Raw genomic sequence first — 26,580 nt, 5'->3', positions numbered from 1 at the left:
CTCAATTGCTCCTTAAAACTTTTTTTTACATCTTTTCCACCATAAATTGGAAGGTATCTTTGTAAATGATTTTTTAATGCAATACATGTTATTTTTAATGCATTAAACCAAATAATGCATTAAAATAATCTATGTATAATTAATGCAAATATAACTAATACATGCATTGCTAATATAAACATTACTAATACACTCTATTTAGCATTATTCTTATATACTCTACCAAACGACCCCCGTAGATTATATCAGGTTAAGTTATCCCTACCAAACAATAAAATATTATATCAAGATTAATATCCCGATAAAACAATGAAAATGACAAAAATACCCCTAAAATTCCTCAAAAAGTCCAATTTTTCCTCGACCCTCCATGGCTACTAGTGATAGTGAACCAAAATTAAAAATCTCATCCCTACCCCCTTCAATTTTCATCCAATTCTTTTCCTTCATATTCCCTTCTATCTGTTGCCCAATTTCAAGAATCTTCTCCTCTTTGCCCTTCTCTGATTCTTCTCTTCAATTGCCCTGATAAGCTCATCGTAAACATGCGTTCGGATTCCGGGTCGGGTTTTCCATCGTCGGTGAGAATTTCTGGGCTCAACACCACCGGAAAAGGTGGACCAGCATTTGTTGGTCAGGTTTTTAGCATGTGTGACCTTTCCGGAACTGGTCTTATGGCTGTATCGACCCACTTTGACATACCCTTTCTCTCCAAAAGGTAATCTTTGTATCTGTTTTTCCAATTACCTTTGAGTTTCTCTCGTACTGTCATGTCAGATTATGTTTGAAATTGATATGGATACAGTCAAGTTGTTATCTTTTTGCTTCCTTTGCAATGTTTTTGGCATCAGTAGGAACTGAGAGAACATTTTTTTTTTTTTTTTGAAACTAACTGAGAGAACATTAGTGTTAGGGGGAGTGATTAGTTGTCTATATTCATGGGAGTACAAACACTTTGAGAATGAACACAGTTTAGTATTGTACTCTGGGATGGCCAGAATGAGAAGCAGCTAAATGGTTTTTTAGAAAAAAAAATGTGTAGTAAAAAAATCATAAATGTGACTTCTTGAATGCTAGCACTCAGAAAGAGAGACACATGGAAAGAAAATGAAGAAGATGTTCTAATTACTCTGGATTCAATAAACAATTATCTAAGTTATGGTGCACTCAATGGTGTGGCCTAGTGGTTAGTGAAGTGGGTTGAGCACCATGAGGTCTCAAGTTTAATTCTTAGCAGAGACAAAACACCAGGTGGCTTCTTTCCATTTGTTCTAGCCTTGTTGGATTGAGTTATCAGGTACTTGTTACTTGTGGGAGGTGATAGGTATCCCGGGGAATTAATCTAGGTGCGCCCAAGCTGGCCCAAACACCACAGTTATAAAAAAAAGAATTGATTTTTTTTGAAGTTAAGGTCATAAAGCATTGAAATAAGAATGAAGCTTTAAGAAGCTCTAATATGAGTTCATCACTTCAAAGTTTTACCCTTCGGAAGTGTCAATAATCACTTTTTCCAGAAGAAGTCATAAGGTTGTTCTGACTTCTTCAATGGCTTGGAAGATTGCTTAAATAAGTTTCAACTTTTCTGACTTTTTATTGAGGTAGTGACTAGAGAATGGTGGCATTAGTTGTTACTAGTCATTAATTCATCTAAGACTCCTAAAGTCTTAAGAAAGCTAGTCAGATTTTGTGCTTAGAACAAAGTTGAGATTGCTTGCTCAGTAAACTTGAAACCACTCCTATCATAATCGAATGTAGAGGAATGAATGGAGCATCTTTCATAACACTTAAAGGCAACACAATTATTGCATTTAATAGTGGTTGTGAAGAGGGTAAGAACCGATCCTTACTTGATTAAAATAGAAGTTATGTGTAAGAATTTATACTGCTGAAAAGCTATTGTTGATTATGGGTAAAAAACGATATTGCTGAGAAGCCATTGTTGGTTGTTGCTTTACGACTCAAAGAACTCTTATGCCATCCTCCAACTAGCTTTTCTCCTAATAGATTCCTAATAGCTGTTTATCAAGATTCACCATCAAGAGAGGAAAAATGTTTACCATCTTAATTCAAGACCTATTTTGTGGACAAATATTGCAATGAAATACAACTATGGTGAAATAAAAGTTACATGTAGTAGTTTTTCTTAAATCACATGTTAAATAGCCTTGTCACGAATAATGTGAAACAGTTGTCTCTTTCACTTCTGCAAGTATCTTGCGTAAAAATATGAGTCTAGTGATAGATGGGGTCTTTAGTATTATCTACTGACATTTTGTTGATAATCTTGTATGCAAATTCCATTTGATCTGCAGCTGCATATTAAAAACCATTACGGTGGGTCCATGAAGCAAGAGGTGTCTTATCTTTGTTTTGGATCTTTTATTTTTTGGGTCGAGTAAACTACTTGTGCTTAATATGATTTATGACCTGAGCATGCAGCTGGAAATCATATCTTATTTGGTATCTGCTGAAGTTTTGATGGAATTGGTTGTCATTAACAAGTAAATTTCTTAGCTGGTCAGTGCATATATAATATTTGCACAGCGTATAGTGATCTTTTATATCATTATCTTATCTTCACCATATCTTCTCATACTAGATTGTAGTTCAAAAAGATTGTATGTTGAGTGTATAGTGTCACTCATAAGATTAATTTCGTGATATCCAGGACTCCAGAATGGCTGAAGAAAATGTTTGCAGCAGTTACTAAGAGCGAAAGAAATGGTCCAGTATTCCGTTTTTTTATGGATCTCGGTGATGCAGGTCTTATTGAACCAGTTAGATATTTATTTCTGTTTTCTATATGGTGCCGCCACTCTCCCAGGAAACATGTTAATCTCATGGATGGATACACATTACTGTTTTTTTTTTAATAAAGTGATAAAATGCCCGTAACTATATATAATCAATGAGCTCTTTAGGTCCTTAGCTTACACCAATCTTAGATCATGTAATTCAAACTCTTTTTATCTTTTTTTATCCAAAAAATCATGTAACTCAAACTCTTTCTTTTGCTTATAAAAAAGAAAAAAGAAAAAAGAGAACTGATCAAGTTCATGTAACTGGAACCTTTCGTTTATTTTTTTTTCCCTCGAACTGAATAATTCCTTGACGGGGAAGTCCCTCATATCCTGTTTAATAGGGGTTTGTCTGTTGAGATCTCTTACATGCTGCCTTTTTGTTTTTCCAGTTTCTTATGTTAAAAAGCTGAATATTCCAAGTGGAGTGGTGGGGGCATGCCGTCTTGATTTAGCATATGAACATTTTAAGGTACGTTCTTGGTCAAAATTGTGAATATGATTGGTATTTTGTTTTGAAATTGGAGCAGTTATTTTGCGGAGCTTAATCACCTCCGTTTGTACTAAAAGGGTACTGATTGGTTCAACGGATAGTACGCTTACTTCACTATCGTATTCTAATAGGAATATTTCAATTTTTATATTTCTGATCATAATATCTGCTGGTGAATAATTTACAGTATAGCCAAGCAAATGTCAAAAGCAGATCATTATCACCACACTGCATTTAAATGGAAAAGTAAAGAAATATGAAAAGAACAAAAACAAAGAGAAGGGAGTTTTTGGTTTGGGGGGGGGGGGTCAATGTAGGATTTAAGGACGCTAGAGTTTTTAAGACAAGTTCATTGTTAGGTAAAAGAGGTTAAGATCCAACAACAAGAACTTGTAGAAGAAACAAACAAACTAATTTTGAACATCAAGGAGTTGGAGAGAAGCACCACAATTTGTGTGGGAGATCTGGGATTAGAATCATATTGAATCTAGTACTGCTTTATGGTCTAGTTTGAGACTGATAAACACAAACTAATTGAAATGTTGTTTAGGACATATCTCTTTGTACTAATCCCCCCCCCCCCCCAAAAAAAAAAAAAAAAAAAAAAAACTTGCATGACAACATATTATATAGGCTTGCAATATCAAACACATTGTAGTGATTTATGCGTAGGTAAACATATATCATTTTGGTTTTACCTTGAATTGTTTTCTTTCCCTGTTACTGAATGATAGCTTAAAGCCTTAAACTATTAAGAAGGAAACAATTTATTTGTGTGAAAAAAGGGGTCATATTTGCCCCTCTTCTATTGAAAAAGGTTTAATATTGCTCTACGTTATACCATCGGTCCATATATGGCCGTAATGTTATAAAAGTTAGTAAGAGTATATAGGGCCGACAGTATAATGGAGGACAGCATTAAACCTTTTGCAATAGTGGAGGGGCAAATATAACCCTTCTAATTTGTAACATGTCCCCTCGTGTGTGGATTGATTCTTCTTGGGCCAAGCATGTAGAAATATTTTGTTGATACGCGAACAAAAACGTTGGATATTTGCCGTTCTAATACCAAGTTGAACAGTGTGAACCACATCATTTAAAAACGCAAGTGGTTAAAGATGAGGAATTTGAATTTGTTTATTATAGGTCAAAACATGCATGTTAAGCTATAAGATATCAATTATGCTTGACATGTTACCTGTGCTTGTGGGAGGTAGCAGGTACCTCGTGGAATTAGTCGAGGTGCGTGCAAGCTAGCTTGCCATATGCCTTCTAGGATCTCTTCTAGGTATATATGGAGGAAAGTCTTAGACCTCAGTGACATACTGTGCAGACCTAGGTCTAAATCGGATAATAAATTATATTATACTAGTGGACTGGACTGTCACAGAAATAAGACAAACTTACCTTGTGTGCTATCTAGATCAGTGAAGCTCTCATCATGACTCTGTAGTTTGTGGGTTGATTAATAAGAGTTGTGAATTTGCTAGTTCTGAATGGTCTAAGACAGTTTTGAGCAAAATGATACCTGTTAGAGTCTAAGGATTCCCTTCCACCTGAAAACTATTTGTAGTAGTACATGTACCAGGTTCTGTCGTTGCCTCTATTTACTGTAAACTTCAGGATGTTAGCATCTTCCATAAACAATTTTACCACCTTATTATTATTTTTTGCAGGAAAAACCACACTTGTTCCAATTTGTTCCGAATGAGAAACAGGTTTGATGCTGTTTTGAGAATCAACTGTTAAAGCTACTTATTCATCAGCTTAAAATCTCTGCAAATATTTACTGCACATTCAGGTCAAGGAAGCCAACAAACTGCTTAAGGCAATGCAGCAGTCTGATGGAAGGAAAAAGGTGGACGGTGTTCCTGTTTTCAGTGCTCAGAACTTAGATATTGCGATAGCAACTACAGATGGTATAAAATGGTATATTTATCTTCTTATGCACGATCACTTGTATTTCTGATTTGTGATATCTGGAACTTCACTTATATTATCGTACTAGCCTTGTTAACTAAAGGCAACTTTGGGTTGTTGATATATAACAGTGTCTCAATAAGTCTATACTAGTCTATGACTGCATGGTACAAACATCTTTAGATTCATGGTCATGGTAAGATAGCTGATTGGTCCCTTCATCCCTATAAATTTGTTGGCCAAAGGAACCCATCATTTTTTTCAAAAAATTGAAATAAATTGTCAACCGGATGAAATTTGTTGTGATCTTGAGAATTACGATTAACAAGGAGATGAGAGTTATTTTGCTAATTTAATTCAGAACTGTGAAAGAATCTGCAACATTCAATCAAAACTGCAAAGAGGGTGATACCTTTGAATTTCGTATCTGGTTTGTATATTAATCAAGAAATGAATTAACATTAATTTTGAATAGCCTCCTAACACTGACTGACTCAGCACAGTGCAATGTAAGATCAGACAGATGTTGATCCACTTCAAGCAGTGTATCACTTACATGAGTGAGACTGAACCATAGAGATTAGGATCTACAATGGAACTTGACGCCAATGAATGGAATGAAATATAAGTCAAGCATTTCTTAGAGTCCCACATCGGTGTATTGTTTGCCTCCTTATATGGTCTTGGGAAATCCACCTCATGAGCTAGCTTTTAGGGTTGAGTTAGGGCCAAGGTGCATCTTTTACATGACCAATTAGCTAAACATGTTTAACCTAATATTCATATTGATATTAGTATTTAGGTAGTACCGGGCAAAAACCATATTGACAATGGAGGAAGGTAAAAAAAAAAAAGAACTTCCAAAAAACTGTTCCCAACTCTAGATGGACCCTAAAACATCTAGAATTTGACTTAGTCTCATTAGAATAAACATTTGTTCACCAAAAACAGAATAACAAAATACATTTAAGTTTAATCTCCTGCACATTGCTGCTCCTGTTTTCAGAACATCTGTCATTCCTCTCTCCATATAGTCCACCGAATGCAGGTAGGAATAATCCTCCATCTGTCTGGGCAAGTAGACAAAGAGGAATCTAACTGAAGGAACAGGATGAAGCAGCAAATTACATTGAAGAAGATGTAATTCCTTTGAAAATCTAGTTACCAGTTGAGGAGGCTGTTCAAGACACCAACACTTCAGAATGGATTCAATAACACATCGTCAAACTAAGTGCAGAATTTGGGTGTAGATCTTAAAGGGTGTGATAAGAAGGCCAAAGAATTTTATGAAGATAGACAACAACAATCAGATGAACAAGGGGGAGCAAGCCATTGTAAAAAAGAAGGGGGGTGAATGAACTGAAAGGGTTAGAGCTTGATGCCAAATTCTGGAGTTATGGCTCAAGAAGGAGGGGGGGGGGGTGATACCTGGCAATAAAAGATCAATGAAGTTGGAAAGAGTGCCTTGGAAAGTTAGGGGGCTAAATATTGGCAGAAGGAGGAGGCTAATCAGAAACATTCTACATACATGGAATTATGGAAAGCTGATGTAGTGTGTCTAAGAACTCAGTCTCGTAATTTGTAATTTGTTCATCATAAAATTCATGAACAAGTTATTAGATGTGTTCATTTTGGTGGTGCTTTCCTTGTACCTTCAGTGAAGAAAGGTTTGAAATGGAAGACAAATTCTGGGTACAGTAAAACAGGGGGATCCAAATGTATAGCCTTTTGTGATCCAGCGGGAATGGGTCAATGTTGAGAAACAGAGGATCATGAGTTATACCCCAGATAAACATTGAACGATTACCCTATAATCACTATCCTCTTGTAACCTGTTTTATCTTAGCTATTCTATAAAAATAGTGGACAAAATATCAATTCGAATCACTCTCAAGGATGAGGTGATTGATTGATCTTTTGGTGCAAAGGCTCTCAAATTAACCACCTACTTCATCAATTATTCTGTAGGTTGTCAGACTGATTGAAATGTGGGTGAAGCAGTTTTAAAAATACACACTTTTGAAGTATACGACATAATCTGTGGATGAATTTTAGACTGTCCAGTCCACTTATATTGTTTTATTTTATTTGTTTTTTTAATTTCAAAGGCGGAGTGTCCAGTTGACCTTTTGTCAAAACTACTTTATCAACTAACTCTTCTGAAAAACTGAATTATTAAAGAAGAATCCTAAATGAAGATTCCCAATTAACTGTTTTCTTTGGCAGCTTCAATCTTTAGTTTTCTTTCTTTTTTTTTTCCTTGTCATCTTATATGAATTTGTTCATCTTCTTATCAGGTATACTCCTTATTTCTTTGACAAAAACATGTTAGATAACATTCTTGAAGAATCTGTTGACCAACATTTCCATTCACTGATTCAAACAAGACACATGCAACGCCGAAGGGATGTTTTTGATGACAACTTGGCTGCCGAAGTAATTGAAGAGATGGGAGATAGTATGTGGGAGCCTCCTGAGGTACTAAACTGGTCAGAGATTGAAAATATGTGTAAGGAGCAACACAAATAGTGATGAATTTTACTTTAAAAAGGAGGATGGTGATAAATTTTCTAAGGTGGTTTCCCCTTTGGTTTGCTTTGGGAGTGGGGTAGAGACAGATGCACTGTAGAATCTGTTGAATTTTTTACATGGATTTGAAGGGTAGGGAAAGCTCGCCAACCACAAATGTGGTGATCTTATGAGTGGCTATAGTCTTGATCAAAGTGTACCCATCAGCAATTAGCCTTTTGTTCTTTTTTATATTTCATTGGTTTTAGCAATCTGTTTATTTTGTTGCGCTGTGGAAAATACAAAATATCACCAACCCATTGGTTTAATGATTGACAGGTGCAAGATGCACTCGATGAAGTGGGTCCACCAGCGATACCTTTGAGTGTCATATCAAAGGCTGCTGAAATTCAGCTTCTACATGCTGTCGATAAGGTTCTTCTAGGGAACAGGTGGTTGCGGAAAGCAACAGGAATTCAACCCAAGTTTCCTTACATGGTTGACTCGTTTGAAAAGAGGTAGCACATTCATTTTCAAGAGTTCCTTCGTAGGGAGAAGTGATCTTTTCACATGGTTCATGCCTTGAAATCTTTTAATAGTGATGTTATTTCATCATATTATGTCACATTGTCAGTGGCTAGATTCGGGTGTCTCAGAATTCTCCAAACTCTGAGCAAATATTTGGATGGTACAAACATTTGATTGCAATATCTCAATCCCCAAAATTGTTTGATTTTGCAGGAGCGCAGCGTCTTTCCAGAGAGCATGTAGGATTTCGGGGTTTGTTAATAATTCTCCGTTGGAAGCTAATAATAACCAACTACAGTGCATTGGCACCTCAGCAGTCGAGGGAGCTGATAATATCTCGAATAAGAAACGATTAGGGCTGGATATCCGACTCCCTTTTGGGGGCTGGTTGAGTCCTGCATGGAGTAAAGGACAGAAGCAGCAGATAATAAAAGATAAAAGGTCCCATTCAGTTTATTTTACCATGAAAATAACATGGGCCATTATAAGATTAATTCTTTTTTTTGGAAAAGAATCTAAGATTTTTAATGGATTTAATACTGCCAGGGAATACAGAGAGATACATCCATCACCTCTTCTTCCGAAGATTACTATGGTTGGTATCTCAATGGGTGAGGCTGGGCAGGTGAGCAAAGCCACTTTGAAGAAGACAATGGAGGATTTGACGAAAGAACTGGAATATACAGATCAGAAAAGCTCATCTGGGAATAATGTTGATGAAATAACATTTGAAGAGAGGGATCCTTTATTCGTAGCTAACGTTGGTGACTATCATTCTAGTGCAGCAAAGGGAGGTTCAACTCGATGGGTTCGAGGAAGAACCTTTTAAACAACCTCTGACCAGGTTTTGTTCCTTCTCAAATTAGCTGCTTACAATGTAATTCTAGGAAATAATTAAATGTATACTAGTCTTCTGTTGCATGACTTTATATTGTAGCTAGTGAGATGGTTAGTTTTCTCAGGTTTTAGCTGATTGGATGAGGCAAAATTTGGTTAGAATAGATCAATATCAGCATCTGTTGTAGCATATAGATTATTGTAACAATGTATACTTTTGAGTTTTTTAGCAGTTGTATCTTGTAAACAACTGAGTTTCTTAATGATCCTTCAAACCTCAAAGATGTAAAGAATAGTAGTGATACTTTGATCTACCATAAAAATATGTATCTGAATAATGTGTAGAAAATGAGTCCAAGTAGGCTCAAGTATGAGGTATACATTACCATATACTTAATATACTATTATGTTATACCTTATTTTACTATGTACTAGTTTCTCAAACATATATTAGTTTAACATATTCACATGCTACATACTATATTTTACTTGTAAATACTAATAAATCATTTTTATTCACACACTTTTAGTACATGTACATATTCAGCCCCTCTTTATATGTACTTTACAAATACTATGTACTTTCTCTCTACTATTACTACTACTATTATCACTACTTTACTCCTATTACATACATACAATTTTCCTACATTATATTACTCATATATCAAAGGTATATCACTTGATATATTTTGTGTATATCACACATATTTTATATACCTTGTATATTTTCACCTACGAATTGTTTTAGCCACTCTTTTTTTTTATTATTATTATTTTTTTACTATCTTTTTTTAGTAAGTGAAATAAATAACTCTCATTTGTTTATTCAAAGCTAGATTTAAGGACAATTTTAAAATAGGCTCCAAGGCTTGTCTTAACACCTTTTCTTCAAAGTAAATAAAATCCTTATCTAGAATCTCATCCGCTATTAGAGACCAAAACATAGTATATATTTACAAATGGTTTTCTTCTTATTATATTTTTCTAAAAATTAGGTGGCTACTTTGAATATTTTCTAAACCAACGGTTACACAATCATTAAGTTGTAAACTATTTTGTTCAATTCGAAATATGGTGCAACAAATATTATGATAGGAAATGTATCTTGAACCTAGTTCATCCCTATAAACAAATTAGGGGAAGTAAATCATTAAACTTGATTAGCACTAAATGACACATGATGCCACTGATCCGATAATAAATAGAGAAAATTTCATAAATACCATAGAGGTTAAACTTAACCACGCACTATAGCTACAATTTGCTTAATTACGCTTTATAGCTATAGTTTCGTTTGCTATAGGTGTTTTCGTTTGTATATTTAACTTTTAATATACAAACAAGGTAAGTATATACAAATTCTGTATTTATACATTTAAGAATTTTTTAGAACTTCGTTTATAGTTCGGTTGTCGTAAGAATTTTTCAGAACTCCATTTGTATATTTCGTTTGTCAATATACAAACATGGTAATTTATTATGAATTTTTCATAACTTACACAAATTAAATGTATCAACAAATTATATACAAATAGCTAGGATAAACATATACAAAATCTGGATTTATACAATCAGAATTCGAATCATACAAATTCAGAATTTATACAATTAGAAACCGAATAGCAAAAATTTAAGAAACTATAGCCACTAATCAAAAATATCTGAAACTGTAACTATGGAGTGTTATATAGTATAAATGTTTGCCATTTCAAGTAATTTTTCCTAACAAGTATTGGAAAAATTATTTATTAGATAAGCACATAATTTATTTTTCACTAATCCTCGTCTCAACACTCTCTATGTCATTTCTTTTTAAATTGCTTTGGTTCTTTCTCTCAACATGTAATAACAAACTGGAAAAAAGTTCTCTCTCAACATGTAATAACATATAATAATTTTGTGAGTTGTATTTGTATCAATAATTTTTACATGTGTTGTATACGATCTTAGGAGTTTGTATTTTTTATCAATATTATACTGTAGATTTTATGTATTTGTACCATTCTTATTTGTATATTTTCAACAATTATTGACAGTTGCTTGTTTGTATTTATGCATCAGTTTATTTATATATATAGTTGTCTAGCATTTCTCTTTTGTATATCTTATACGATTCTATGTGTTAATGATAATTGTACACATTTTGATTTGTATATTTTTATTTAACCCATGTATATTTGTATATTTTATATTTATAATGACCTGTTTTGACATGTGAGTTAAATTTCATGTCAAAGAAACTCACAAGCAAGAGTTCATTTTGCAAGTATTCTAAGAGAATATACTAACCTTTGATTTGTGGGATATTTTCCATTTCAAAATTGATTTTACTGTATCAATCAAGGAATTAATTGCTATATTTTTTTAGGGAGTTAAATTTCATGTAAAAAAAACTCTCAAGAAAGAGTCAATTTTGTTAAGAAATTCTAAGGAAATAAACTAAGCATAATTTGTGGGATATTTTTCATTTCAAAATTGATTTTACGTGTCAATCAAGGAATTAATTGCCAGACATATTTGTATAAATGACTACAAAAACGCGAAATATACAATTATTAGTCTTGATAGCTAATGAAACTGTAGCAACAATTTGTAATTAGAGAAACATTAGCTAAAGGAGCTTGATTATTTCTCCAGTCTTAACTATTTATGAAATTTCTACTAACAAATTCTGGCATAATTTGTGCTTAGTTCTTAGATTTTATTCTTTAATTAACTATTTTTTTAAAAACTGCACATAGTATTCACTATTTTTTATGAGAAGAAAAGCAAAATAATAGTATCCTAAGATTTTAACAAAGTAAAAAGAATTTAATTATAATTCTAAATTTAGCGACTGAAATAATTAAAAATTAATTCAAGAACAATACTTTTCAATCTGGGAAAGATCTTATATTGTTACTTATTTTTCAAGACTAATTATCTTGTCTCCATTGTCTCTGCTATTAGTATATATAGGACTTAAATTTATAGTTAGAAAAAGATAAAATTTTGTTTTGTACAAAATACAAAACTTTCCTTAGACAAAGTCAAGAAGATATTACTTGAAAATTTCAGTATTCTAGCTAGAGAAAATATGAAGTGGTGATAAAAGGATATTTGAGAATGTGTGTTGCAGTTGCATGTTTGATCTCTATTATTATTATTATATAAAATCTACACAGGTTTAATCTCATGTTGAAAATTATTTGTAAATGTAATTAATCTTGTATTAAGTAATGTGTTTATATGAACTCTACCTTCTAATTATACTTTAATCTTGTATTAAGTAATGTGTTTATATGAACTCTACCTTCTAATTATACTCCCCAATTAAATATTGATATTATGTCTATATCTTCATATGCTCTAACGCTCTTTGCATTTGAAGAGGTAACTATTGCAATTTGCAAGTGTTCTTAATTTTTAATTAAGAAAAAAACATTAGAACCTAGATCATTGATAATGAGGAAATTATTACTCAGAAATGATCTTCATGATTATTATTGTAATATTTACGGTGTTATATAGAAAGTTTTCTTATATTTTTGGAAGTTTAACCACATGATATTTAAATATTACTTAAAATATTGGTGTTTAATATTTAAGTAGATATTTTATTTCACTTTGATTTATTGCAAGAGCAAGATTGTAATTCAATTCTAATATATATATGTGTGTGTTAATTTTGTCCACTAAATTTTAAATCGGAGACTAAATGATTCCCACCGTATTAAATCACTAGGCAACAAGCCCACAACCCAATCTTCTAATTTTTTTAAATAGTATATATTAATAATAAAACAAAATAAAACTCAGATATTATTTTTGTTTTACAAGCATGAAAATATAATTATAATTTCATACTTTACTATGAAATGCTACCGAAAATATAGTCCTATTTACATGCTTTACAATTTATTTTTGCTAACAAATTATATGTATACTTAAGACTATACGATTAACGTTGAACAGATAGATAGTAGGAAATTTTTTATGTCTTATAGATTAAAAAAGACTTGTTCATATAAAAGACACTAGAACTTCTAACGATATTTGAACTTTAGATTTCTTGAACGTAAAGTGAAATTGTAATCATCCTCTTATAAATTTAATCATTAGGACATACTAATTCTTCAAAGTGATCAGTATGATTGTTTACCAAAAAAATTGCTACTAAGTTGAATTTGTAAAAACAAAGGATAAGGTACAAGTACCTCTTTAGACTATGATCGAAATTTCAGCGACATACCTTAACTAAACTACGGTCCTATTACCCTCTCCCCCAAATCCATTTTTTGTAATTTTGTACACCTTTTTGGCTTACGTGGCATCAAGATATCTCCCATGTGCCTCAATTGCGTGGAGGTAGGAAGTGTGCCACGTAAGCCAAAAGGTGTACAAAATCACAAAAATATATGAGTTCAGGTGGGTAATAGGACCTTAATTTAGTTAAGGTGTGTCTCTGAAATTTCGGTCATAGTCTACGAGGTACTTATGCCTTATCCCTAAAAACAAGGATAAAGACAAATGTACTATGATCAATCAAACTCCTTTTCTTTGTGGCTAAATTGGTATAGCAAAAACAAATGAGAGAGTAGAAATTATGCTAAGAATAAGGACAACAATAAGAACAATTATCCTAGTTTCACATGGTAGGAGTAAAATTGATTACACAGTACACATTATTCTTTTCAATTCACTTGTGCGATTACACTAAGTATGTTATTCTTATTGCTGTTATTGTAAATTGTATGAAGAACAAGGATAAGAATAAGTGTAAATATAATGACAAGTAAAAATAAGAGCAAGAAATAATTAGAAGATGAATCTTGTGTATTATTAGAGCTTTTCAATGATGTTTTTCTTACAAGTAGACGAGATCATATTTCTCTCCTGCAAGGGTTTACATTAAGATGCTATTATGTGTCAAATTTCAACTAGTCCTTGTGTCAAATTCGAATATCACCTCATACAATGTCAGCAATTTTGTTTTTTTTTTTAATTATGAGAATCTAGTCTATCTAAGATGCAAGCAACCACTAATGCTTGTATTAGAATAGACTTTCTACATCACACGACCTCTTAGGCTACACCTTTTTTAAAATTATTTGTGAACACAATGTTTAATGTATTGAGTTGTCTTTAGATCTAGTCTATGTAGACTTTCGTACACACAAAATATTTTATGTACTGGACTATTTTTTTAATTTAATCTATGTAGACTTTTGTAGTTAACAATAGTTTGAGTGTTGCAACAAAGTTAGGAAGTGCATGCGTGTAGTTTCCATTTTCAATACACTATAACATCTAAAAATCTGAAGCATCTATAACATATATTGCTGCTTTATCAAAGTTATTAACATTTTCTTATGTGATGTGGTCATGTTGCACTAAATATATTTCTTAGAGAAAATATTGACTATAATTATTGGCCCCACTTTGAGATTATTGTAAAGTCAGGGGCCATAAAATTATTGAAATTGCAAATTTTCTTTTCTTGAGGGACTTCCGTTTCACTATTTAAGAGTTTTTTAATTTAAAAAATCAAACTTTTTGACTCTTTAACAATTGGGTACAAGAGATTAATTTTTGTCTTCTCTTTCATTATATTCTAATTATCCTCACCATAAAATGGAAAAGAACATTAAATGTTAATTGAATATGGATGTGCACGAAGCATGTAAGTACCTCTCTGAGTTCTCTATATAATAAGCCAATTTGATTCACTTTTCTTCATCCCAGTCTTTGAATTTTAACTTTCTATCCACTAAATTTTTTTTAGTTATTTCCTTCATAAATCAGCCCCCTTTTTGATCTTTTTCCTCACTCCTCTCTTACAGAATATATCCTTAGTTTTTTAATAAACACATTTTTAAAGTTCTTAAGGATTTTCTTGCCCCTATTCCATTTTTCTGCAGTTAACTAGATATAATTATATGTATAGATTTAAAATGGAGGATAATGATTGGGATTTAAGCGCTGTAGTAAGAAGTTGTAACATTAATAAGCCTAACGATGTTACAGTTCCTAACTCAAGCTTGGTGACTTCTGAAAATGATGATTGGAATACTTTTTTTGACAAAAATGTTGCTGCTGACATACCTAATTTTAATGATTTATCTGAAATTTTCTCTATAGATTTTTCAGTTGCTCACCAGAAAAAATCAAATGACCATGTCATAATCACGGACCAAAATAATAACCAAGAGATGTACTTACTTCCCATTCAACCAAATCAATCTAGTCAACAAATCATAGTTCCTCCATTACCAACAACAATAACGTGTGTGCCAACAACGACTACAACACCACAAGAGTCAATTTATCTAAAACAACAACTTGAAAAATCAGATGATCAAATTATAATTATGAATCAAAATGGTAATCCAGAGATGTACTTAGATCCCATTCAACCAACACAATTTAGTCAACAAATCTTTCTTCCTCCGTTACCAACAACGATAACGTGTTTGCCAAAAACAACTACACCACCACAAGAACTAATCGATCTACAACAACAATTTGAAAAATTAGATGATCAGGTCATAATCATGGACCAAAACAAAAACCAAGAAATGTACTACAATCCCATTCAACCTACTCAATTTTACCAACAAACTTTTCTTCCTCCATTGCCAACAATGATAATGTGTGCGCCAACAACTACTACAACACCAAAAGAATCGATAGATCTACAACTTGTGATACAGGATCAAATTTATCCTAATTTCACTATGCCCATGCCGACTCCTCTGATCAAAACTTTTAAAAGGTAACTATTTCCTCTGTTAAATTTTAAGTGTGCGTGTTTAGAGATTTAATTTTAATACTTTTGATTTGAAATCAGACAAAACCAGTCAACAAGAGTTGTCTATGAAGTGTTGCAAGAGGAACTCACAGATGATAAATGGGCATGGCGTAAGTATGGTCAGAAGTCAATCAAAGGTTCTCCATTCCCGAGGTTTGCTCTCTTTATCATTTTTTCATATCGTAGAAAATGTTGTTTAGTTCTCAATTTTTGTGATAAAAAGTAGTAAAAACTATTAATGGTAAATGCAGATAAATGTATCAGTACTAATTATATTTTGTGTATATGATATATCAGAAACTACTTCAAATGTAGTACATCAGGATCCTGCAAAGCAACGAAAATAATTGAGAAAAGTCCAAAGAATGAGAACTATTTTTTGGTGTCCTATTCTGATGAACACAACCATGATCCTCCTACATATCGTAGATCTCTTGCTTTATACAACAGTAGTTCCAAACGCAAACTTCCAAAAAGTATAAATATTGTGCCCAAAGCGTTAAACTTGAATGCATCATCGTCCTCGTCCAAGCATGCTAAGCGTTTTAAAGTTGACGCTCCTTCAATTATTCAAACAGCAGCTACACTTGAAATTGAAAGAAATAATGAAATGACTGATGTTGTCGTGGAGAACAAAGACGATATTGAAGAGGAGGAGAACACGTATGACAATATTTTCATGGATTTTGAAGAACTCCAACAAGTTACTACTTCCATCTTATGGGGATGAAATGGACAAGAGGAATTGATCTGTTTTCTCCCTCTCCACCAACTCTATTATGAGCACCTTTTGTCTTCTAGTCATGTTTCTTTTTTAGTTATAAATGGGGTAAGACAAAAAAAAATTAGATTTATAGTTTGTTATGTTTAACCATGTCATAGAAAATGGTGCTTCTCTAGTTAGCTAGATATGAATCATTTTCAGTTTCGTCATTTTTGTTGTTTTTTAATATAAAAATTTGACCCATCTTGGAAGTTGTTTTATTTTCTCAAATAGTTCTTTCTTTAAGAAAAGTCACTGGTCTCAAACTCTCAATTTATACATTAAATTGTACGAAGTATTAGAATATCACAATTCAATTTAAGTATATATATATATATATAAATAAAGAGTGTTATTGATGCATGCATTAACCATTTCGAAGGAGTTTTCACACTAAAAAGTCAGTTGTATGTTCTTGTGGATTACTATTAATTTAAAAGATAGAATAAATAATTTGTTTTAGTACTCTCTTAAATTATTTTTTGATGGTATACATTTTTTCTCAATACCATCAATAGTTTATAAATATCTCAACAACTATTTTGATTTTCTTATTTCAGGTTCTTTTTCTTTTGCTAAAGGACACTGTTATAGTCATATTATCTTTGAACAAGAAACATGTGTCAAATGTATAATTAGAAAAGTATAGGAATTTACGAATTCCTTGTGGTCCTTAATGTTGCTAGGAGTAGCATTGAATGCAATCTCTACATATAAAGTGTTACAAATATTAATTATTAATGTAAAAGTTTTGCATAATTAATGAAGTAATACATTATTTCAATATTGAACATTGTACTACTCTAGTTCATTTTTCATGTTATATTTATTTTTTACCTATTGAAAAAGATTAATTGAAAGGTTACTTAACTAAATTATTATTGTATAATCTTGATGTATTAATCTCTCTATTAATTATTCAATATATATATAAAAAAAATTGCAGTCGAGAGATTTCCTATTGAGGAGGACTTGTGTCCTATCATGGTACTAGGGTTCAATTTTCAATTTTTTTAATATATTGTAAATGATATTATTGATGTGTGGATAAAATACTTAGATGTTCCCCACTTTAACCAATTTATTTAACATTTCTCTTTCTCTATGTTCTCGATTTGATAATTCATTTGTTGTCGTATGTCGTAATATGGAAAAAATAGAAATCAAACCAAAAATCAAAATGGAAGAATGAAAAAATGAAAAAGTCATAAAGAACCACGAGATTTGAATTAGATTCAAATTTTAATGAAGACAAAAATATTAGGTAATTCTGTTTATTTGTATAAATTTAGACGGATTGAGTTACTTGATATCTATATTGATGATATCGTGAGAGATACCTCATAAAGTATTCAAAGGGTAACCAAGTCATCCAAAATATGAACATTTAAAAAGGACAATTATTTTTTGTTTTGAAAATTGTGGAAAATGCAAACAATAGGTCATGACCATTATAATGGTACTACTTGCTCGGATTCTACACCTCTAATGTTTTTCAGTTTGCAACTATCATTTCAAGGACCTAGTCTAGATAGATACAAGAGTTGCTAATAAAGTACGAATAGAAAATATAATAAATAACGAAAAATAATCACATAACTTTCACTTGAGAACATAGTAGATGGTAGTTGATGATAAGTAATTGTAATTCCACGCTTCAAGCAACCTAAAACAAACTTATATCAACATAAGGTGTAACAAGAATAGTATCAGTACATCATACACGCTGAGTTGGCATCATAGACCGACGTGAATTAATTTCACGTAAAACATCACAAAATCAATAGAAACAACAGTACATTATGCCAACATATATTATAACACAAGCAATATCGCTCCATATCTTTTCTAACCTTAATCATGATTTTCATTATCGATCTCTTAGCACACTCTCCAACCTTAAATATTAATCTCACATAGATATAACTTTTCCAGAAGTCAATACGATAATACTCCTATTACATACATAATTTTCCTACATTATATTACTCAAATATGAAAGTATATCACTTGATATATTTTAGGTATGTCACACATATTTTATATACCTTGTGTATTTTCAACTACGAATTGTTCTAGCCACTTTTTTTTTTTTACTTTATTATTACTATTTTTACCATCTATTTTAGCAAGTAGGTGAAATAAATAACTCTTCATAGTTACAATTTGCTTAATTATGCTGCATAACTATAGTTTTGTTTGCTATGGATATATTTGTTTGTATATTTAGCTTTCAATATACAAACAAGGTAAGTATATACAAATTCTGTAATTATACATTTAAGAATTTTTTAAAACTTCATTTATATATTCCGCTTGCAAATATGCAAACATGGTAGTTTATTATGAATTTTTCATAACCTATACAAATCAAATGTATCAACAAATCGTATACAAATAACTGGGTAAACATATACAAAATTTGGATTTATACAATCAGAAATTGAATTATACAAATTCTAAATTTATACTATTAGAAATCGAATAGCAAAATTTAAGAAACAGTAACTGCTAATAAAAATATCTGAAAGTGTAAGCATGGAGCATAATATACAATAAATGTTTGTCATTAGGATTTCTATTTTTAAGCTAGCCTCCCACACTCTATTTGTATCAAACCAAAACTCTCTCTCTTCTTTCATAATTTATTTCTTTTCTTTTATACATCTAATCAACTATCTTTCATCTCCCACTCTTTGATTTTTCTTCTAATTTCACTTAACCATATTCATTTTTGAAGTTTCAAAGATTTCGTTTCTTCCTCCAAATCGTATTTTCCCAATTTCAGGTAACCTACCTTGTCAGTTTTCAATTGATTTCTTTAGATTTTTGTTTGTGTACTTTGTATCATTTTACTTTCATTCAAACAATTTTCATCTGCTTTCATTCAATTTTTAGTTTTTCAGTTACATCAATAGAAATATACAAGGAACAAGGATCAAAATGATGTTGAAGAAAATGGAGGTATTTATATAATCCCTTGAGTTGTATTTAATATATATTTTCATCAACCATTTACAATAACTTGTTTGTATATATGCAGCTATTGTATATATATAATAGTTGTCTAGCATTTTTTTTTTTTTATATCTTATACGATTCTATCTGTTAATGATAATCGTATACATTTTAATTTGTATATTTGTATTTTTTTTAACCCATATATATTTGTATATTTTATATTTATAATAACCTTTTTTGACATATTTTTTGGGAGTTAAATTTCATGTCAAAGAAACTCACAAGAAAGAGTCCATTTCGGTAAGATATTTCAGAAAATATACTAAGCGTGATTTATGGAATATTTTTTGTTTCAAAATTGATTTTATTGCACCAATCAAGAAATTAATTGTCATATTTTTTTAGGGAGTTAAATTTCATGTCAAAAAAAAAAAAAACTCTCAAGGAAGAGTCTATTTGGATAAGAAATTCTAAGGAAATACACTAAGCATAATTTGTGGGATACTTTTCATTTTAAAATTGATTTTATCATGTCAGTCAAGGAATTAATTATAAGGTATATTCATATAAACTACAAAAAACACGAAATATAATCTCGATGCTAATGAAACTATAGCTACAGTTTGTAATTAGAGAAACATTAACTAAGGAGTCTGATTATTTTTCTAGTCTTAACTATTTATGAAATTTCCACTAACAAATTCTGGCATAATTTGTGTTTGGTTCTTAGATTTTATTCTTTAATTACCTAATTTTTTTAAACTGCAAATATTATTAACTATTTTTTATGAGAAGATTCTAGGAGAAACGAAAAGCAAAAAAAAGAGTATCCTAAGATTTTAACAAAGTAAAAAGAATTTCATTATAGTTCTAAATGTAGCGACTGAAAAATTAAAAAAACAATTCAAGAACAATACTTTTCAATCTGGTAGAGATCTTATATTGTTACTTAATTTTCAAGACTAATCATCTTGGTTCCTTCGTCTCTGCCATTAGTATACATAGGGCTTCAATCTATAGTTGGAAAAAGATAAAATTTTGTTTTGCAAAATACAAAACTCTCCTAACACAGAATCAAGAAGATATAACTTGTAAGTATCAGTACTCTAGTTAGTAAAAATATGAAATGGTGATAAAAGGATATTTGAGTATTTTAATAATAGTAATTTTGAGAACGTGTGTTGCAGTTGCATATTTGACCTCGATTATTATATAAATTTTTTATAGGTTTAATCTCATGTTGAAATATTATTTGTAAATACGAAATATTGTATCAATTAATGTGTTTATATGTACACTACCTTCTAATTATGCTCCCCAATTAAATATTGATATTATGTCTATCTCTTCATATGCTCTAACGTTCTTTGCATTTGAAGAGGTAGCTATTGCAATTTGCAAGAGTTCTTAATTTTTTAATTAAGAAAAAAGCATTAGAATCTAGATCATTGAAAATGAGGAAATTATTACTCAGAAATGATATTCATGATTATTATTGTAATATTTACGGTGGTATATAGAAAGTTTTTGTTACATTTTTGGAAGTTTAACCATATGTTATTTGAATGCTGCTTAATATATTTTTGTTTAATGTTTAATAATTAAGTAGATGTTTTATTTCATTTTGATTTACTGCAAGTGAAAAAATGTAATTCAATTCTAGTATAAAAAAGTGAGAGATCAATTTCATGCACCTCGAATAATTTCACTAGATATGTGTTATTTTTCATCACCAACATATATCAGTTAATTCTATTCATCTAAATTTAGACAGATGAAAAAAAAATTGGGAAAATTTTCAAAACAACAATATTTTAGCTTTTAGTGGGACTCCTTAGCAACAATTTCATTATTTATTAAAAATGTCATTATTTTAGTTTGTTAAGGAATTAGTTATGTATTTATTTTATTTTGATTAATTTGAAAGAATATAAATAATTAATAACATAACAGAGAAAATAATGGAACAAAAAAATTCAAAAAAGGTAAAAAGATTTTAAATACAAATCAGTTACGTTTTGAAAAGAGCATAAATAGCCATCTTTCCATCGAGCGTTTTTTTTCTTTCTTCTTAAGAACATAAAAAAAAAATTAAAATAATTTAGTTTGTCATCCGAATCATTCATCTGATAACTTTCAAAGCTTCTTCAAGTTGAATACGACATATTTTTGAAACAATTTTTTTCAAAATTGACAAACTATAAATTTGTCGCATCCAGTGAACAATCGAAAAACAATCATGTATTTTTTTCGATTTTTTACTTGTTTGGATGAGATATTCGTATATGTCGAGTACAAGAGTGTTGTTTTTTTTTCCTGATTGAATCAGTGAAATCTTTGTATGCATTGGGATTTATAGCTTTTTTCGGATGTTTTGTATCCAAATTATGATGTATAACGAATAATTTTATTTTTTGTTTAGTTTAGTAGCTATTTTTTCTGTTTGAATGCATACAATAATTTGAATCCCATTAAGTTAATGTAATTAATCAATCATGAACTATATGCTGAATACAACAATATATGAATACAAAAGTGAGATGAAAATACAAAGTTATAAATACAAAGTGAGATTGAATATAAAGTTGTGAATACAAAAGAAATACTCTCTTCATTTGAAATACAAAGTGACTTTGAAAGGTAAAATACAAACTAATGGATCATGAACTATATGTTGAATACAACAATATATGAATACAAAAGTGAGATGAAAATACAAAGTTATAAATACAAACTGAGATTGAATATAAAGTTGTGAATACAAAAGAAATTAAATACTCTCTTCATTTGAAATACAAAGTGACTTTGAAAGGTAAAGTAGACACATAAAATACAAAACTTGTTGATATACAATTAGGTTCAATACAAAACAAAACAAAAATACAAACTTGTTCACATATAAATTGAGATTGAAATGCAGAATGAATACCCAATAAATACAAAATTGTTAGCATACAGTTAGGATGAATACAAATTAAGAAGGAAATACAAACGTGTTGGTATACTAATTGAGATTGAAATACAATGTAAAAATAAACAATGTAAAACTTGTTGATATATAGATAGAATGAATACACAAATAAACTGCTGATTCAGCCATTGTAGACATACATATGTTTTCCCCAAATCTAAAACCCTAAAAGCAAATATAAATGTATTAAAAATCAAACAAAATAAACATATAAATGAATTTGTAGATTCTAATAAATCTGAAATATTAAAACGAAATTAGAAAAAAATTGTTTAATCGACTAAAAATCTAAAATACATAAATTTTACATGAATATGTAAACAAACTTGCATAAAATTGAAAAAATTAATGGAAAATCCGTAATATGTACAATGCGAAATATAAATCATAAACGGTGATATTGAAAACAAATCAAAAGAAATCTGAATAGCTAATTGAAATACATAAATATTAGATGAATATGTAAACAAACTTGCATAAAAATCGAAAAAATTGACGGAAAATTCGTAATATGTACAATGCGAAATATAAACCATAAATGGTGATATTGAAAACAAATCAAAAGAATTCTAAATAACTAATCGAAATTACCTTTACCAAATTCAAAATTTCTTGAATTAATATAGATTTTGTTTACCAACCGAGAAATTTCTTGAATTAATACGGAAATTTTGTTGAAGAATCGAACTTTGAATAATTTGTGTTTCAAGGTTAGCAAAAAACTTGAAAAAGAAAATCTGGGAACGTGAAAGGTGGGGAAAAATAAACACTTTAAGTTAGAAAAGTGAAGGGTGGGAAACGTGTAAGATGTGAGAAGAATATTGATGGATAATTTTGTATTTGTTTTTTATTTTTAATCTGTTATTGGTTAGAATTTGGTCCAATGATGGACTCTTTTGATTAATAAAAGGAAATATAAATAATAAAATGTGAATACAAATTATTTTTGAAAATATTGATATTCTGTCATTTTAAATAAATATTTTAAAGTATTGTTGTATTGACTAAATATGTTAGGTATTATGACTAGATAACTAATTTTCTCAAAAAGGTTACCTAGTATCTTTGTCCACTAAAATTTAAGCCCGGAACTAAATGATTTCCACTGTATTAAATCACTAGGCCACAAGCCCACAACCCAGTCCTCTAAATGTTTTTAATAGTATATATTAATAATAAAACAAAATATAACTCCTACATTGTTTCTGTTTTACAAGCATGAAAATATAATTATAATTTCATACTTTATTATGAAATACTACAGAACATATAGTCTTATTTACCTCAAAGAACATATAGTGATTTGTGGGGACCAGCCCCTGTGGCATCACCTCAAGAAATAAAATACATGTTACGATTGCGCTAGATATACTTGAATCTACCCTTCAAAGAAGAAATCTCACTTTTTTCTATCTTTTTGAACTTTCAAAACTAGTAGAAAATCAGTCGTCTACGAATATCAAAGTGTTTCAAAGTGATGGTGACAATGAATTTAATAGTTTGGGTTTTGTGAACCACTTAGCTCAAAATGGCAAACAACAAGTTTCTTCTTGTCCACATACACCTGAACATAATGGAGTCGCCGAAAGAAAACATAGACATATTGTTGAAACCGTCATGACTTTGCTTTTTAATGCAAAAGTACCGTTGTTCTTATGGGTTGAAGCCTTTATGACCGTTGTCTTCCTAATTAATAGAATGCCTACAAGTACATTGAATATGAAATCTCCGTTCTCAAAGCTACATGGACACTCACCTAATTATAACTCTCTGAAAGTTTTTGGGTGTCGATGCTTTTCATATCTTAAGGGACAAAATAAAAATAAATTCCAACCAAAAACGTTCCCTTGTGTGTTCATAGCTAGGCTACAGTCTAATTCACAAGGGATACAAATGTTATCATCCTCATATAAGAACGGTTTTTATTTCGAGACATGTTATTTTTGATGAATTGTATTTACCTTATGTGTCTACTAGTGTTGATCTCTCTGCCGAATCTTATGCTTCATACTTTACAACCTTTCAAGAAGTTTTGGATACAAACAATCTTCAATGTGAATATACATCTCCTTCCATTGACTACGCAGAAGGTGCCTTACACCAGCTCTAACAACACCTCATGTATGCATGCCATCGATGGAACAACCTGCATCTTTATCTCAATGTGACCAACTTGCTAAATTAAATGGTTCTGTGAACTCACAAAATATTGCAGCTCTTCCATAATGCAAGCTAGCAACAACAATTCATCAACGCAAGTTGGCAATAGCAACTCATCAAATCTTCACTCATCCAAAGTCCCAGGTATTGACCTCTTTGTGGAACTTCCCTCTTTACCTTGTGTTGCACCTTCACCAGATATGCAAATAGAAAATACTCACTCAATGCTCACCCGGGGTAAAACACAAACTTTGCCTAATCCTACCTTTCAATCCCTTAGTTTCACAACTTTCTTACAACCTGATATCTCTGAACCGAAAATAATTAACTCAGCTCTTTCTAAACCACATTGGTTGACTGCTATGAATGAAGAGCTAGCAACCCTGAAATCTAGTGACATATGGATGTTCGACAACCTCATATGATCATTGTTGGGTCTAGATGGGTGTTCAAAACAAAACTAAAGTCGGATGGGTCAGTGGAACCCTTTAAGGTTCGTCTCAAGGTTCGTCTCGTTGCCAAAGGTTATAATCAACTTGCCGGTATCGACTTTGATGACACTTTTAGTCCCGTTGTCATACTATAACCATTAACATTTTGTTGTCGATCGCAACCACCTTACATTGGGAGATTAACCAGCTAGATGTCAAGAACGCTTTCTTACGTAGTGATCTCAGTTCTAATCTGTGTAGGCTTTTGTATTTAACAATATTTCGAGTGTTGCATCGAAGTTGGGAAGTGCATGCTTTTAGTTTCCCTTTTAAATACATTACGAGTTACAACATGGCAGAGCTATGATTTGTATTAAGGGCTTCCAAAATATAAAGATAGAACACACAACTTCAAACAATTTTTGTAACCCCTTAATCATTACACTAAACCTTCAACTTGTATTACGAGGTGTTAAGATTTGTATATATATATTTATTAAATCAAATTTTGACGTATATATACAATGTAATTTTCCAACGAAGGGGTATCGTTTGACATCTCTTGCCCTAGAGTAGCTCTGCCCCAGTCTATAACATATATTGTTGCTTCATCAAAGTTATTAACATCTTCTTATGTGATGTGGTCATGTTTCACCAAATATCTTTCTTAGAAAAAATATTGACTATAATTATTGGCCCACTTTGACATTCTTGTAAAGTTAAGGATAAAATTTAGAGTTGTCAAAAAAGGCCGGTCCAATCCCCCCCCCCCCCCACCCCCAGCCCAAGCCTCGCGAACCGGCCCTTCATTTGGAAGAGCCTAAAAATGCACAACCCAACCTAACCCTAGAAGGGCCAAGGGATGGGGCGGGCTAACCCTTTTTTTCTTTTCAAACTTAAAATTCTATAATATCAAGAAAATGAGAAGATTTTCAAATCGAATATGGCAAACAATGGTGTTGTTTCAATAAAACTAGCAAAAACTCTAGTGTTATTAGCATGCATCTACGATACTAGATGCACGAGATACATGTATCTGGTGTGATGCATTCCAGATAGGCGAGTGAGATAAGAGAGTGACGAGTGAAATGAGGTGAAGGCGAGGGCGCTGGATTTGTTTATGTATCCTAGATACATGTGAATCCACTTGAATAGAGTGTATCTAGAACAAATTAAACTAATTTTGAGTTCATGATCCTGAGATACATGTATCTGGATGTACCAAAATCTAATAAGATTCTTAATATGACAACATAACATGTATTTAAGTAATTAGCTCATATACTAGTGAGATTGTTGTAAATTACCCTTAAATAAATGTATAACTTACATAAATCCCATAGTGTAAAATCTAAATTACCTTCTATCCCGATTATTAATTTAATTACACAAATCCCATTTTTTTTAGGTATTTCGG

The 26,580-nt window shown here is 31.0% G+C and overlaps 3 protein-coding genes across 4 annotated transcripts in view; 2 read left to right on the top strand and 1 right to left on the bottom strand.

Moving 5' to 3' along the window:
• LOC125833217 (glutaminyl-peptide cyclotransferase-like) overlaps positions 1-26,580 on the bottom strand; it is a 247,381-nt gene that overhangs the window by 151,192 nt on the left and 69,609 nt on the right. The gene's annotated exons all lie outside the window — the stretch shown is intronic.
• LOC125833208 (uncharacterized) lies at positions 431-9,310 on the top strand. 2 transcript variants are annotated; one of them, XM_049512353.1, is made up of 9 exons: positions 431-718; positions 2,669-2,763; positions 3,191-3,270; positions 4,968-5,009; positions 5,093-5,220; positions 7,509-7,689; positions 8,059-8,237; positions 8,461-8,688; positions 8,803-9,310. In XM_049512353.1, the coding sequence occupies exons 1-9, from the start codon at positions 546-548 to the stop codon at positions 9,074-9,076; spliced, it is 1,380 nt and encodes a 459-aa protein (XP_049368310.1). In that variant the 5' UTR covers positions 431-545; the 3' UTR covers positions 9,077-9,310. The 2 variants fall into 2 exon arrangements, with proteins under 2 accessions (XP_049368310.1, XP_049368309.1); XM_049512352.1 differs by having other exon boundaries at positions 432-718; positions 8,794-9,310.
• LOC125833159 (probable WRKY transcription factor 27) lies at positions 15,021-16,607 on the top strand. The gene is made up of 3 exons (XM_049512299.1): positions 15,021-15,841; positions 15,917-16,030; positions 16,175-16,607. Exons 1-3 carry the CDS (start codon positions 15,021-15,023, stop codon positions 16,605-16,607), a joined length of 1,368 nt encoding a protein of 455 aa, XP_049368256.1.

Source organism: Solanum verrucosum, unplaced genomic scaffold (genome assembly GCF_900185275.1).
Source record: "Solanum verrucosum unplaced genomic scaffold, falcon-dt-bn FXZP01000100.1, whole genome shotgun sequence".
Taxonomy (NCBI): Eukaryota; Viridiplantae; Streptophyta; class Magnoliopsida; order Solanales; family Solanaceae; genus Solanum; species Solanum verrucosum.
The sequence above is the reverse complement of the archived record's forward strand: the minus strand, read 5'-3'. Positions and strand labels throughout refer to the sequence as shown.

Bases quoted from the DNA above. Each gene is read 5' to 3' on its own strand.
- LOC125833208 (XM_049512352.1), top strand. From the start codon at position 546: ATGCGTTCGGATTCCGGGTCGGGTTTTCCATCGTCGGTGAGAATTTCT. The intron at 2,764-3,190 runs GTCTTATTGAAC...TTGTTTTTCCAG, and splicing joins TATGGATCTCGGTGATGCAG to TTTCTTATGTTAAAAAGCTG. The intron at 5,221-7,508 runs GTATATTTATCT...TCTTCTTATCAG, and splicing joins ACTACAGATGGTATAAAATG to GTATACTCCTTATTTCTTTG.
- LOC125833159 (XM_049512299.1), top strand. From the start codon at position 15,021: ATGGAGGATAATGATTGGGATTTAAGCGCTGTAGTAAGAAGTTGTAAC. The intron at 15,842-15,916 runs GTAACTATTTCC...ATTTGAAATCAG, and splicing joins CTGATCAAAACTTTTAAAAG to ACAAAACCAGTCAACAAGAG. The intron at 16,031-16,174 runs GTTTGCTCTCTT...ATGATATATCAG, and splicing joins AAAGGTTCTCCATTCCCGAG to AAACTACTTCAAATGTAGTA.